This window comes from Globicephala melas, chromosome 19 (genome assembly GCF_963455315.2).
Source record: "Globicephala melas chromosome 19, mGloMel1.2, whole genome shotgun sequence".
NCBI classification, from domain to species: Eukaryota; Metazoa; Chordata; class Mammalia; order Artiodactyla; family Delphinidae; genus Globicephala; species Globicephala melas.
In genome coordinates this window covers 13468978-13484087 of record NC_083332.1, presented here as the reverse complement: position 1 = coordinate 13484087, position 15110 = coordinate 13468978, and the positions used below count along the sequence as shown (strand labels likewise).

General features: G+C 53.3%; 2 protein-coding genes across 6 annotated transcripts in view; one reads left to right on the top strand and one right to left on the bottom strand.

The window, feature by feature from the left end:
• The window catches only part of MAP4K1 (mitogen-activated protein kinase kinase kinase kinase 1), a 16158-nt gene extending 13126 nt beyond the window's left edge, over window positions 1-3032 (bottom strand). For 2 of the 3 annotated variants that reach the window (XM_030874343.2, XM_030874344.2), the window contains exons 1-4: window positions 1760-1913; window positions 1533-1590; window positions 1330-1420; window positions 536-600 (exon numbers count right to left, since the gene is read on the bottom strand). In XM_030874343.2, coding sequence (XP_030730203.1) covers window positions 536-600; window positions 1330-1420; window positions 1533-1590; window positions 1760-1858 — 313 coding nt within the window. In that variant the 5' untranslated portion in view covers window positions 1859-1913. Of the gene's footprint in view, window positions 1-535; window positions 601-1329; window positions 1421-1532; window positions 1591-1759; window positions 1914-2868 lie in introns of those variants that run through there. The other variant, XM_060288640.1, reaches the window with a different exon arrangement.
• EIF3K (eukaryotic translation initiation factor 3 subunit K) lies at window positions 2987-15110 on the top strand. Of its 3 annotated transcripts, none has more exons than XM_030874350.3 (8): window positions 2987-3207; window positions 4141-4239; window positions 6830-6950; window positions 8252-8326; window positions 11491-11557; window positions 11658-11735; window positions 13453-13661; window positions 15042-15110. In XM_030874350.3, the coding sequence occupies exons 3-8, from the start codon at window positions 6933-6935 to the stop codon at window positions 15087-15089; spliced, it is 495 nt and encodes a 164-aa protein (XP_030730210.1). In that variant the 5' UTR covers window positions 2987-3207; window positions 4141-4239; window positions 6830-6932; the 3' UTR covers window positions 15090-15110. The 3 variants fall into 3 exon arrangements, with proteins under 3 accessions (XP_030730210.1, XP_030730206.1, XP_030730207.1); XM_030874346.3 differs by having other exon boundaries at window positions 3026-3232; XM_030874347.3 differs by having other exon boundaries at window positions 3032-3232; window positions 13453-13578.

Sequence of the window (15110 nt, the reverse complement as noted above, 5' to 3'; positions counted from 1 at the left end):
ATGAAGTCCTTCCTTCCTGGCATTTGAGGTCTGAGGCCAGAGGGAGACCGGGAGATGGTCGAAGATAGAGGTGCGCAAGAGAAAACTCGAAGTGATCAGAGGCCCACCCCACCCACACCCTCCAATGCTCCGAGAGAGTGAAAAGCAGGCTAAGAGAATCAGAAATACAGTCACTATTAAACGAACATGTGGGCACTGAGGATGAGCCAGAAATGCAGAAATACTCAAACGCATGAATACACCTTGGTGAGAAAATGCAGACACGGGGAAGATGGGGCAGGGGAAGTAGAGGGGATCATTGCATGCAGAAAGACTGGGGCTGGACTCTCAGGTCCTGGAGGACAGGGGTCAGTGCCCGCTCGGTCACCACAGTATCCCCAGCATCATACAGGCCAGGCCAGGCCCAGAGGAGGGGCCAGCTTACTGTGTGAAATATGGACCGTAAAGACAGTCCCAGGAGACACAAAGGCAGAGAGACAGGACAGGCGAATTGGGGGGAATGGGGCTACCTGGATCCCCGTGCCCTTCCTCTCACCTTGGTAGATGTCCTGGAGAGAACCAGCCCCACAGAATTCCATGCAGATCCAGAGCTTCTGCAGCCTGTAACAGTTCAAAAGCAATACTAATAACAGCAGTAATGATTATAGGATACCTCCTGGCTCACTGTCCATCTTATTCTAGTTCAACAAGAACTTTAATGTAAGAGCTGTCATCTCTCTATTGCCCACTACAGTGAGAGCATCCCATTTTATAGATGGGGAAGTTGAGGCTCAGAGAGGAAATATATGTTTAGGATCAACTGGAGTGGAACCCAGCTCTTTGGGCTCCTGACCCGTGGCATCCTCTGTCGTCCCATGCTAATCTAGGAGACAGGGTAGAGACCTCACAGGTTGTGGAAGTTTGGAGGGGACAGAGGAGCTAGGATACCAGGTCTGGGGGACAGAGGACTTTATTGGGGCATCTGGGATCTTAATTTGGGGGTCAGGGAATTTAGGGGTTCGTATTAAAGGAAATGAAAGTGAAACTAGGGGACCCGAAGGGCAAAATGATTAAAGATTAGTTTTAGGGGACTTGGTTTCAGGTTTGGTTACTCTGAAGGGGTCAGTTTGGTGGACCCCTAGTCAGAAATGGGAGTTATTTATTGGAGATTAGATTTGGGGGTGCTCTGGTCAAAAAAGTGGGACTTTGGGCTGGGGATCAAGTTAGGAGTGCCCCAGTTAAAAATGGGGGTCCAGGATTTGAGGTCAGGTTAGGGGGTACCCTGGTCAGGAATGGGAGCTCGCGTGTAGGGGCTGGGCTGGGTGTCAGGGCAGGTCTGAGGCTCATCACCAGAGATAACTCCCATGGTAGGCAACGATGTTGGCGTGCCGACAAGTTTTCAAGATGAGGATTTCCTTCTGAAGTGTGGAAACATCATCGTCTGCAAGGAGGGACAGAGAGAAAAGGCTGCTACAGGGAGGGAGTATGGGGGAGATCCCAGTGTCCCAGGAGGTGGGCGTGTGGGGAAGAAGCTCCTGAGGTCCTCTCCTCACCAGGCTCCATCTTCACCATCTTCAACGCCACAAGGTCCCCCGTCACCTTGTCTCGAGCCTTGTAAAGGGGAAGTTGGCAGTCAGGCGGGCTCCATTCGCCTGAGCTCCTCCTCAGCAACCCTGAACCAAAGCCAAGGACTGGGACCCTCTCACATCCCCTTCCCTTCTTAGGCCTCACCCCAAAGGTCACCGGTTTGAGGGTGATGGAGAATGAGGGGGTTCCTCACCTTGAAGACTTCCCCATAGGTGCCACCACCCAGCCGCTGTAGCAGGTCATAGTGGTCCCGGGGATCCCTATTAAAGATGTCAGGGTCCACGAGGTCCATTCCTGGGGCCCGGAGCTGGGCCTGCGCCCAGTGGCCAGCAGGGCCTCAGGGCTCGGAGTGCTGTCACCTCCCTCCCTCCCCACACACCCTGCACCCGCCTTGCCTCCACCGGCTGTGGCCTCCCCCCTCCCCACTCTCGCTTCCTGCCCCAGCACAGAGCTGTGCAGCCGGCTCCACCCCCTGTCCCCTGGGCCCTAAGAGCCTGTGAGGGGCAGCTTGCCTTGGGACCCAGGGGACACCCCCTCCACTTCCAGGGCCCTGGGCTGCATGTAAACCAGATGCAAACTATCTTAATTGTGACCTGGAGGGGTGCCCTAACACTCCCTCCCCCGTTCTGGGCAGCGGCTAAAAACTACAGTTGAACCTCTGCTGAGTGCTTGAGTGCTGGGCCACAACTCAGAGATGGCAGGTCTGCACAGAGACGGCCATGCAATGTATATCACTGCTCACCGGGGGCACATACATGCACTTGGTGGTAACCTCCTGTGCGGTGCGAAGACCAGTCGACATGCAAATGCCTGGATATCCGTGTGCACATATGTGGATGTACCCAGAGCATATACATAAGTGACACATTCATGTGTATCCATGCCTGCAGTGTGCAGAATCTGTTCACACATCTCATGACGGCACACACGGGGCACTCGCTTTCACCCACAAAACGAGCCGGAGGAGTCCAGGAACCCCCTCACCCTGCCCCAGCCGGGCAGAGAACAACGGCTTTGCGGGCCGCAACCCCCGGCGTTAGAATGGAGTGCGAGGAGCTCAGGATCCTGCCTCAGGGACCGAGGCCTGGGCCAAAAGGGGACCTCAGAGAGCACCTTCCTCGGGACTTGGCCACGGCCCAAAAGGAATCTGTCTAACACGTGCATTCCAACACAGTTTTGAGTTCACGGCCGCGCGCAGTGCGACGTGGGTGCAAGCCACCAGTAAACAGGCTCCTTCACTGGGAGTTCCCGCGCACTTCCCAAGGACTGGAACTGGATACTCGAGGCCCCGGAAAACCTTACCCCGCCTCCTCGCCTCTAGAAGCGCCTGCGCACTGGGCTAGACTAGGTCTTTTCTCGCGCCGTTGGTTCTGCTCGGTTAGAGCGTATGCGCACGCGCTAACTGCGCCGCTGGGAAGAAGTCACGCGGCAGCCGGAAAGCGTGGCAGTAGCCTCCAGAGCTTCCCCACACCTTCACCGCCACTCGGGCTGGAGAGAAAACAAAGACGTAGTTTCCGTTTCCACCAGCTCTTCCTCTTCCAGTTCTCGAGGACGCGGTGCCGGCCGGGAGTTCGGCTGTAGCGCTGGTGTGGGAGGCGACAACAGTCATGGCGATGTTCGAGCAGATGAGAGCGAACGTGGGCAAGTTGCTTAAGGGGATCGACAGGTCTGAGCCTGGTCGGAGGGAGCACTTCTGGCCAAGAGGGGTGGAGGAGAGGGTTTTCTGGAGACAGCAAGGGGTGGGATTTTTCGGTCATCCTGGAGGACATGTTTAAGGAAAGCCCTGTAAAGGCCTAAAGGCAGGAGGTAGCCTTGCCAACCGCTCAGTCTCCCCCTCTTTAATTGCTTTAAGCCCGCCCTCTCTGCTCCTCAGCTTTCCCTCTATCAGCCCCTCAGTTTCCTCTCTCTGTTCCTCAGTCTCACTGTGTCTCTCAGTGCCTCTTTATTGCTCTCCTTTTTTTTCCTCATGTCATTCATTGAACACATGTTTACTAAAATCTACTCGGTCAGTTCTGGGCAATGCTGCGGACCACAGGTGACCAAAAACAGCCAAAGGTCATGCTTTCATGCAGTTCCTAGTTCAGAGTCCAGGCAGACCAGACAATAGACAGTGATAGCCAGGAGTGGTCAGAGCGGTGATGGGGGAAGCACAGATAGATTGGTCGGGGCTGGGATGAGGGAAGCTAGGCAGGAGAGGATGGGGCTAGACCACAGTGGGGTTTGGGGACAGAAGGAAGGGGTGGGTGGCGAAGATGTCCAGGGGACCAGGTATACAGGCTGCAAGGGCTGGTTGGCTGAGAGATTGAGGAGGCATCCTAGAAAAGACTCCAGGGTTCTGATGGGGTTTAGAGATTACACTTAGGTCTGGGATGTGGATAAGCTTCAGTAGAGGTTATAGAGCTGATTCAGTATTTGAGTAGAGCAAATGGCCAGTGACAGATGTAGAGGGAGGGAAGAAAGGAAGAGGGAGGAGCAGGCTACAGTGCCCTCCACCCCCCACCGGGTTCCATAGAGTGACGGGCCTCAGCTCTTGTCTCCTCTTTGCTTACCCATCTTGTTTCTCCTCTACTCTAGGTACAATCCTGAGAATCTGGCCACCCTGGAGCGCTATGTGGAGACACAAGCCAAGGAGAATGCCTATGATCTGGAAGCCAACCTGGCTGTCCTGAAGCTGTGAGTGTCTGCCTCCATTCCCACCCCCATGCCAGTAGCCAGCACTCCCAGCACTGGGTGGGGTGGGAGTTGGGGGTGGCCTGCAGGATGTGGTTTCTCTCTCTTTTTCAGAGTTGAAGTATAGTTGATTTACAACGTTCTATTAGTTTCAGGTGTACAACATAGTGTTTGGATATTTTTATAGATTATGCTCCGTTTAAAGTTATTATAAAATGTTGGTTATATTCTCTGTGTTGTACATTACATCCTTGTATCTTATTTATTTTATACATTGTAGTTTGTACCTCTTAGTCCCCTATCTTCCCCTGTTTTGCCACTCCCCCACCCCACTCCCCTCTGTTAACCACTAGCTTGTTCTCTGTACCTATGAGTCTGTTTGTTTTGTTGTGTTCATTCGTTTGTTTTATTTTTTAGATTCCACATAGAAGTGAAAACATATGGTATTTGCTTTTCCTTGTCTGACTTACATCACTAAGCATGATATCCTCTAGGTCCAACCATGTTGTTGCAAATGGCAAATTTCCATTCTTTTTTTTTTCTTTAAATGGATGAGTAATATTCCATTGTGTGTATGTGTTTATATGTACCACATTTTCTTTATCCATTCATCTGTTGATGGACACTTAGGTTGCTTCCAGATCTTGGCTATTGTAAATGGTGCTGCTCTGAACATTGGGGTGCATGTATCTTTCGAATTAGTGTTTTTATTTTCTTCAGATATATACCCATATACCCAGGAGTTAAATTGCTGGATCATATGGTAGTTCTATTTTTCATTTTGGGGGGAAGCTCCATACTGTTTTCCATAGTGACTGCACCAATTTACATCACACTAACAACCTACGAGAGTTCTCTCTTCTCCACATCCTTGCCAATGCTTTGTTATTTGTTTTTTTTGATGATAGCCATTTTGACAGATGTGAAGTGATATCTCATTGTGGTTTTGATTTGCATTTTCCTGATGATTAGCAATGTTGAGCATCTCTTCATGTGCCTGTTGGCCATCTGTACGTCTTCTTTGGAAAAACGTCTATTCAGGTCTTCTGCCCATTTTTGAATAGGGTTGTTTGTTTGTTGGTATTGAGTTGTATGAGCTCTTTATATATTGATACTTTGGATAGGATGTGGTTTCTCTTAATGTGCAAGACTAGGAAGCCAGAGAAGTTGGGGCTGGACGAGGGATGGCTTTTAAATAAAAACACACATACAGGCTAGTACATAAAACGAATGTATAGTTTAACAAGCGATTATAAATGAACACCTGTGTAATCACCATCCAAATTGAAAAACTGTGTGTTGCTAGCACCCCTGGTCCTTTGCCCCACATGCTTTGTGCCAACCACCCTGACCCTGGTAACCACTCTCGTGGTATGCTCTCATGGCCTGGCTTTATGTGAATTTACTGCACGTGCACGTACACACGCACACATACACACGCATCCTGATTAGCTTAGTTCAGGTTTGCCTGTTTTGACCTTGACATGAGTGTCATTATGCAGCTGGAGCTCTTCTGCGCCTGGCGTCTTCCACTTGGCCCTGGGTTCGTGAGCTCCATCCTTTTCCTGTGTGGCTGCAGTTTGTTTGTTGTCATTGCTGTATAGTGTTCCGTGTGTGTCTGTGTCTTAATTATCTGTTCTCCTGTTAGTGGGCGTTTGGGTTCTTCCTCCTCAGTGCTTTACTGACATACTACCAGCTGTGTAATTTTTATAGCTTGCATAGCCTCGGTTTTGCCATCGATAAAATGGAGATAACAACAGTTGTGTTTGTGAGGTTGTTTGGGTGGTTATTGGTGATAACCGCTGCTTAGTGAGTGCTCCCCATGTGGCAGCTGCTGTGCTGGGAGCTTTGTGTGTATTAACTCACTTAGATGTGAGGTAATTGTGCGCTCACTTGCCCTTGAGAGCTAGATATGGTTGTTATTGTCCCGTCTTGCAAGGGAGGAAACCGATGCACAGAGCATTTAAAATAAGTAGTCCGGGCTTCCCTGGTGGCGCAGTGGTTGAGAGTCCGCCTGCCGATGCAGGGGACACGGGTTCGTGCCCTGGTCTAGGAGGATCCCACATGCCGCAGAGCGGCTGGGCCCGTGAGCCATGACCGCCGAGCCTGTGCTCCGCAACGAGAGAGGCCACAATAGTGAGAGGCCCACATACCGCAAAAAAAATAAATAAATAAAATAAAATAAATAAAAATAAAATAAGTAGTCTGCTAGTCCCCACCAAACAAACAAACAAATAAATAAATAAGTAGTCCAAGGTCACTCAGCACTGAAGTTTAAACCCAGGCACTTGGCTCCAGAGCCTTGACCAGTACTGCAGACTGCCTCTTATGTACTCATTTGTTTGTGAGTCACTCAACACTGTCTGCCTTACTGCATGGTTGTGAGGATTAACTGTCCCCATCTACAGAGCAGGAAAGTAGGGTCAGGGAGGTTAAGGTCACACAGCCAGAGAGTGGTGTGGTTGGCATCGGAGCCCAGGTGTGTCCAGCTCCCAGACTCTGGGCCGAAGCAGTGGGCAGCCTGTCTGGCACCTGGTGAGGCCCAGGGACCTGGAGACAGCACTGCTACTGTGTCTCTTGTTCCCCTTCTCAGGTACCAGTTCAACCCAGCCTTCTTCCAGACCACAGTCACCGCCCAGATCCTGCTAAAGGCCCTCACCAACCTGCCCCACACCGACTTCACGCTGTGCAAGTGCATGATCGACCAGGCCCACGTATCCTTCCCATTTCCCGGGCTGGGTGTGTGGGAGGGGGCGGGGCAGGGTAGCTGAATTCATGGGGAAGTGGTCTGAGTTCAGCCACAGACACTGAGCTCTGAGCTTGGCCCAGTGCTGGCTGGGACTGGAGCACTGTGGAGGCTGAGGAAGGCCTGGCCCCCTGCCCTCACGGAGCTCACAGTCCAGTGGGGGAGACCTGTCCTGTCGGTGACAGCCTGAAACAGTCAGGGCTTGGGGTTAGAAAGCAAGAGGCACCTGAACCTGCCTGGATGCTAGGAAAGCTTACTGGAGGAGGGAACATATGAAAGGTGAGGAATTAGGTGAAGTGGTAGGGAAGGGTGGTCCAGGCAAAGGGAATAGTATGTAGGGCAAGGAGGAGGAGAAGAGCTCAGTGCTGGTTTTCAGAGGCAGTAGAGGAAGTTTGGCACAGCTGCGCCACAGAATTGGTCAAACTCAGAAAGGGCACTGGGGAGCCGTAGAAGGCTTTAAAGCTGCAGAGCGATATGGGTAGATTTATGCTTTAGAAAGATTCCCATGAGGCTTCCTAGCTGAGTAAAGACCACCAGGCAAAAGGCAGGAGCCGTGAAGAGCTAGATTGTCAGCTGAACTTCATTGTATGTAACCTCAGGGCCTGGCACAGTGTCTGGCACAGTGCTGGTCTTCAGTGAAGAAATACTGAGTGAAAAATCAATAAACTGGCCTGCTCACTGGTGGCTGGGCTGAGAAGTGTCTTCCTCATTGAACCTGCTCTGCCAGGTGTGTCCATGGGAGCACCTGCCTTCTGAGAGACTGTCCACCTTCCCCAGAGGTCTGTTCCGGTGGCTTAAAAAAGGCACGTTGTCCACTTTTCAAAGTACAACAAAGGGTACAGTGAAAAAGCCAAGGCTTCCTCCCTCCCCATCCCACAGCCACCTACTCCCCTCCCCGAAGACAGCAGTTGTTTGCAGTTCTTGGCTACCTTTCCACAGATACCCTACTGGTACATAAGTACAGGTGTTTATAGACACATATTCCTCCCCAACCAAATGGTGGGCTGTTACACACATCATTCTGCATCTTGCTTTTTTCTTATCACAGTGTGTCTCATCGCTTTCTCCATGTCACTTCTATAAGAGGTGACTCGATCTCAGTGTGTGGAGTGGCCACAGTTGAATTGTCCCCATCACTGGGTCACTAGGGTGTTTCTCACTTTTACCATTACGAGCGTGCTGCGGTGCACACAGGTGGGCGGGCTGGTCTAGGGTCAGCAGCAGCCTCCTCGGGCTCCAAGACCTTTTGCCCTTAACGCTTCCTCCCAGCAAGAAGAACGGCCCATCCGGCAGATTTTGTACCTCGGAGACTTGCTGGAGACATGCCACTTCCAGGCCTTCTGGGTAACTTCTCTTGGGTCCGTGGTCAGGGTGGTGACTGGGCCGCGTGGAAAAGACTGCTAAAAGTCACGGCCAGGGCTTCCCTGGTGGCGCAGTGGTTGAGAGTCCGCCTGCCAATGCAGGGGACACGGATTCATGCCCTGGTCCGGGAGGATCCCACATACCGTGGAGTGGCTGGGCCCATGAGCCATGGCCGCTGAGCCCGCGCGTCCAGAGCCTGTGCTCGGCAACAGGAGAGGCCACAACAGTGAGAGGCCCGTGTACCAAAAAAAAAAAAAAATAGTCACGGCCATGCACATTTGTTGGCTGCCTCCGTGGCAGTGGGCCCTGTGCTCAGAGCTTTGCGTGTGTGGTCACATGGAATGGTCATCCTCACCCGGAGCCAGGACTCCCAGGTCCTCTCCTCTGCCCGCAAAGCTCAGGAGCGTGCTCACGCGGCCTGCTCTCTCTCCCCCCTCCCCCTCCCCTCCCCTCCCCTCCCCTCCCCTCCCCTCCCCTCCCCTCCCCTCCCCTCCCCTCCCCCTCCCCTCCCCTCCCCTCCCCTCCCCCTCCCCTCCCCTCCCCTCCCCTCCCCCTCCCCTCCCCTCCCCTCCCCCTCCCCTCCCCTCCCCTCCCCTCCCCTCCCCTCCCCTCCCCTCCCCTCCCCTCCCCTCCCCTCCCCCTCCCCTCCCCCTCCTCTCCCCCTCCCCTCCCCCTCCCCTCCCCTCCCCCTCCTCTCCCCCTCCCCTCCCCCCACGTTCTTCCAGTAAAAGTCCTCCATCCTCTAAATACTCTTCCCCCTTTTCTTGTTCTAACTGAGCCTGGCTTCCCACTCCTGCAGCTTCCTAAGTGGGAGGCCAGATGGCCTCCTAGCTTCTCACTGCCGCTCCCAGACCCATCTCCCCTCCCCCAGGCCCCAGCCCCGAAGCGCCTGTGATAGCACTTCCTGCCCCACTTTGTTGGTATCAGCACCCCCCTGCCCGCCCCCCATGACTGCTCCTCATTTTTGTGAAGAATTTAGCTCACTGCCACTCTTTACCGCTGCTGTCTTTATTCTCAGATACTTGAAAGGGCAGATCCGTCATCCTTCCACCACCCTGACTTCTCAGTTTCCGGATTTCTTGTCCTACCTGTGTCCTGAGCCCCTCACATCCTAGACCAGTTCTCACCACATTGGACCCCTGAGGAATTAAAAAAACAAATACGAACACGTGAATCCTGCCTTCACAGAATCTGATGTAATTGGTCCAGGTGTGGTCTAGGCTTAGGGATTTTAAACACTTATCCTTGGTGATTCTGATCACCGGCTGAGGCTGGGAACCACCGGCCTGTACTCAATTGCCTCCTCTTCTGCCCATGAATGTCAAACGTTTCCACCCTCCGACCACTCCCTCCTCGCTTCCCAGCTCGCCCCCATGAGGTCAAGTCTCCGACCCGACATTCTTGGGCCTGGCCAGCAGCCCCAGTCCTCTGTTCTGCTTCCTCCTTCAGCGCAAGGCGTGCGCTTCTCCCCTCGACACCTGTGTCTGAGGGGATGCTCCAGGCTGGAGAAGACCCAGCAAGCGACCCAGACCCGCTCTTCAGCTCCTCCTGGCCTGGGGCCTTGCTTCCCTCCCCCTCGCCTGGACAGCTCTTCACAGCTGCCCATCACCACCACTTTCTCCCCACCTCAGCTTACGATCGGGCTTCTCATTTCATGGGAAAATAGAAGCAGCCAAAGCAGAACTTCCTGCCCCTGGCCAGACGTCTACCGGCAGCTGACAGAGCACTTTTCTCTTTTCGTGGGCGACCTGTCCCTCCTCCCGTCACAGGCACCCCTGCTCCGGTGCACCGACCCCCTTCCCCCTGGCCCACTCAGCAGCATCACCCAAGCCGTTCTCCCCAGTCTCTGATAGCAGCAAACTTGGCCTTCCCGCACCGTTTCTGTCACCATGGAACACGTCCACCCCGCAGTGAGTTCTAGCCTAAAAAAGAGAATGCTCCCTGGACCTCCACACTCCCCACCAGCTCTGCCTCTCGCCCGCTCCCTCTGCTCCCCTTCCAGCCATGCTCCCGCCTGGGGCACTGGCTGGCCCAGTTTGCCCAGGGCTTTCCTGGTTTTCAAGCTGAAAGTCTCACATCCCAGGAAACCCTCAGTCTCAGGTGAATCGGGACTGTCGGTCAGCCCGCCCCTGGGCCAGGTTGCCTGTGCTCAGCCTCCCCCTCCCCCTGCTCACATGAACTCAACGCCGCCGTTCAGTGCATTCAGGCTTTTATGACCAAGCCTCTGCCCCCCCAACCCACACGCAGGCCGTGGAACCACTCTTGTTGAGACCCACAGTGACGTCCCCATTGCTAGGTCCAGTAGGAAGTTCTCAGGCCCCAGCCCAGCTGCCTGGCCAGTGTCTCTTGGCCTCCGGGACAGCTGCTCTCCTGGCTTTCCTCCCGCTGCACCGGCTGCTCCTTCCCGTTGTCCTTGCAGTTTCCTCGTTTCTCACACTGAGGTTGGGGGGCGCCCTGGCTGGGAAGGTGGCATTTGAGCAGAGGCCTGAAGGAGGTGGGAGTGGTAGCCGTGGGGGAGGAGAGTTCCAGCCCCCAAGGCAGCCAGCGCAGAGACCTTGAGGTGGGCGGGTGTCTGGAATTTCTAAGGGGCAGCGAGGAGCCCCAGTGGCTGGAGTGAGGGGGTGAGTGGGAGGAGGTGGCGGGCAGATCCTGGGGGGCCTCGTGGGCTGTGGTAGGACCGTTGCCCTTTTCTCGGAGATGGGAGCCAAGAGGAGGTAGGTGAGTGTAGGTAGCTAATCTGTATCTGTCTCCTCTCTTGGGACTGTGGTTTCTGCCTGCCAGGTTCAAACCCCAGCTCTGTGACTTTGGGCAAATCACTTAGCTGCTCTGAGCTTTGATTTCCTCATCTCTAAAATGGGCAAGGGACTTCCCTGGCGGTCGAGTGGTTAAGACTCTGTACTTCCACTACAGGGGGTGCGGGTTCGATCCCTGGTCAGGGAACTAAGATCCCACATGCTGTGCGGTGCAGCCAGAGAGAAAAATAAAATGGGCAAGAAACCAGCAACTGTTGCATCATAAGGTTGCACACAGAAGAAGGGCTGGCATGTGGGGTGGATGCTGGGGTGTTCACTTCTGCTATTGTCAGTGTCAATATTCTTGACATTATTGATGTTACTGTTATTTCAACATTGTAAATCCCCTCACAGCAAGCCCTGGATGAAAACATGGACCTCTTGGAAGGTATAACTGGCTTTGAAGACTCTGTCCGAAAATGTAAGTTCCTCTCTGAGCTTGGGCTCCCTGCTGCGGGGGAGGGAGTGGCAGCAGGGTCTTGGGGGTGGCCCTTCATCATCTTTGTCCCTAATTTCCACAGTTATCTGCCATGTTGTGGGCATTACTTATCAGCACATTGATCGCTGGCTGCTGGCCGAGATGCTCGGGGATCTGACAGGTAAGGCCCCCTCTGGGTCCCTAGTGCCCGTTTAGGAGGTTGGGAGCGAGGAGGGCGGTGGGCCTCAGCCAGCTTCTCAGATGGGCCCACCCCTGCCTCACCAGGTCATTCTTGAAGGCCCAGGGAGGGAATAAGGAATTAGTATAAAATGTTCCCTTCTTTGGCGGGGTTCCTGTGGCATTCATTCATTTATTCTGCGTAAATTAATTCAACGCCTATTCTGTGTTCAAGGCCCTGGGGCCACAGCAGTGAACAACACAGAATGACTCAGATTCGTTCTTGTGGAGTTGGCAAAGCAGATGACAAATGAAGATGTACATGTCCAGTGGGAATTCATGCATGACAGCCCCTAGAGAGGGCTGGGGTGGGCGAGGGGCGGGGGGACAGGAGGCACATGGAGGTGAGGAGGTGCAGCATCTGAACGGTTACAACCTGAGGGCAGAGCCAATGTGAGGATCCCGTGTGCTCACAGAGCAGCCAGGAAGCCCTAGGCTGGAGCAGGGTGAGTGAGGGGGCGTAGCTGAGGGCAGCGAGGTGGTGGTGGGAGGGGCTTCAGATACTGAGGAGCCTCCTGCCTGAGGACTTTGTCCTTTACCCTGAGTGAGATGGAGCCACTGGAGGATCTGAGCAGAGAGGGACCTGATCAGATTTATGTTTTTAAAGATCCCTCCAAGGGCTTCCCTGGTGGAGCAGTGGTTGAGAGTCCGCCTGCCGATGCAGGGGACACGGGTTCATGCCCCGGTCCGGGAAGATCCCACATGCCGCGGAGCGGCTGGGCCCGTGAGCCATGGCCGCTGGGCCTGTGCGTCCGGAGCCTGTGCTCCGCAACGGGAGAGGCCACAGCAGTGAGAGGCCCGCGTACCGCAAAAAAAAAAAAAAGATCCCTCCAAAAAGAAAAAAAAAATGTGTGTGTATTTGCTCATTTTGCAAAAAGAAACGCAAGAAGGAAAAATAAAAGAACTAAGGAAAATGGTTACTCCCTGGGGGCCGGACGTGAGAACAGGGAGGAGAGTGGTGGGTTGGGGGAGAGATTTCTCTAAGTACCGTCTTGGGTAGTTTTGCCTTTTGAGCCAGGTGGGTTTTCTGTGGGATGTTTGTGTGTTTTCAGTGGAAGCTAACTTTTAGTGGGCACTTTGAGTCAGGCACTATACTAAGTGCTTTACCTCGGATAGATGTTTTACATATTTAAAAGTGAAATTAAATCAAAAGGGGATGAAACAACCCTTAGAATGGAATGTAAAGAGAAACAGATGAATAATAGTCATACAGAAAAGAGTTATTTCAAGGAACAGAACACTTCTCTGGCTGGACAACCTTACAGGCATATTTTCTAAAGGCAAAAAACAGTTGCAGAGAAATGCTTAAACCTGGTGCCATAAGCTTGTTGTCAGTGGTAATGATGACGCCCTAATTCTGAAGCCATTTCATGTAGATTGTGGCGAAGGGCAGATAAGTACACTGCTGTCATTAGGAGCCGAGCTTCGAAATGGGAGAGGTAAATAGAAAATGAAAGGAGGCTAAGGCAAAAGCCCTGTAATGGGAAGGATGAGAAGGCTAAAAGGCTCCCTCTGGCTGCTGTTCGGAGAATGAACTATAGAAGCACCAGGCCGGCAGCAGGAGACCAGGTGGGCTGAAGGCAGGGAAGGAGGACACCTTGGCCCCCCGGTGCTGTGGGATCAGAGTGCGCAAAGCCCCTGTGCTGCTGTGTCCCCTGCAGACAGCCAGCTAAAGGTGTGGATGAGCAAGTACGGCTGGAGCACCGATGAGTCGGGCCAGATCTTCATCTGTAGCCAGGAAGAGAGCATTAAGCCCAAGAATATCGTGGAGAAGATCGACTTTGACAGTGAGTGGTGGCCTGAGGCCTCAAGCTGTAGGCCTGAGGAGGTGCCCTTTGACAGACCAGGGCTGGGGCCCCAAAGGACCCAGGTAAATAGGTTCTGGTTCAAGGCCAGGAAATTGGCATCTGCCAGACTCCCCTGACCTCTTCCGTCCCAGGCCGCCTGCCCAGGGAGGGATGGCAGAGAATGCTGGGTGTCCTCCCCTGGAATTCTGGGTACTATATCCTGCCCTGAAGCACTCAGTAAGACTTCCCGGGGCCTGGAGGGGCCTTGCAGGGTGTCCCCGCACCTTCACTGATCCCAGGGCTCTCGGGGCCTCAGCCCCGCATCTGCTAAAACGCAGCAAAACACCAACCAGAAGTGCAGGCTCTGCAGTCCAGCTAGCTGGGTGGGATCTTGGTTCTTTATTTCATAGCTGTGTAACTTTGGGCAAGAGATTTTTATCTCTCTGTGCCTCGGTTTTCTCACGTATAAAGGGGGGATGTTGGCACCAATGATTATAACAGACACTGTGTAGTTGTTTACACTTTTTAAGTCATTGGTCCTCAGGTCACCCCCGTAAGGTAGGTGCCATTATTGTAAGTAACTGAACACCACCACGATAGGCACCTCATGGAGGTGTGAGTGTGAAGTGCGGCGATCCACGTGCACCACTTAGCAAGGAACCAGTCCCACAGCTCACTGAAGGTTACCCTTGTCACCATCACGTATACATTACCTAACACAGACTCCACTGGCTGCTCAGCTGGAGCAAACCTGTTGTTCCACTAGCACGCGCTCTCTCACCTTTGCGCTGCATGGATGTCTTGGAGTGAGAGAGAACCGGGGGACAGGGAAGGGCTGCTTCCTTAGGCCCTGGGTCTCGAGTGTGATTCTGGTGTTTGAAAGATACGGACTGGTATGGTGTAGCCTCTGAGTACAAACCAAGTTGCTGCTTAATCGAGAAACAAGATTGAGCGGGCAGTCATCTCCACATTTGGGGGCTGTGGACCCTCACTCTAAATGAGATGTGCCCACTGGGTGGGGTTCTCTGAGAGAACTCACTGGAGCAAAGGGTTCTGCAGTGAGGAGTTGTAAGTTCAGTGCTCAGAGTATCTTGCAAACAGTACGTAATAAATGTTACTATGACGGTGATGATGATAGCGAGCTACACTTACTTAGTAACAGGCATTGTTCTAAGGCCATCATTTAATCCCATAGGGTAGATGGTTCTTACAGGTGGGAAACTGATGTTTAGCGACTTGCTTGAGGTCACCCCCCCCACCCTGCCCCCGGTACAGGGTGGAGCCGCGACCTGAACCTAGGCCTCCTTGTTCCAGACTCCAGACTTTTAACTCTCCTGCCTTTGTGATGGTGACTGAGGGGGTCTGTGATCATCTGCCCCTAAACAATCATGGGCGCTGTGGTTGGTGGCTAGAGGTTCGTCTCCCGTTGTGCTCACGTTGACCCTGGCCTTCCCTTTCAACAGGTGTATCCAGCATCATGGCCTCTTCCCAGTAACTTTGCAGGCGTTTAATAAAGACTTGTTGACTTCTTA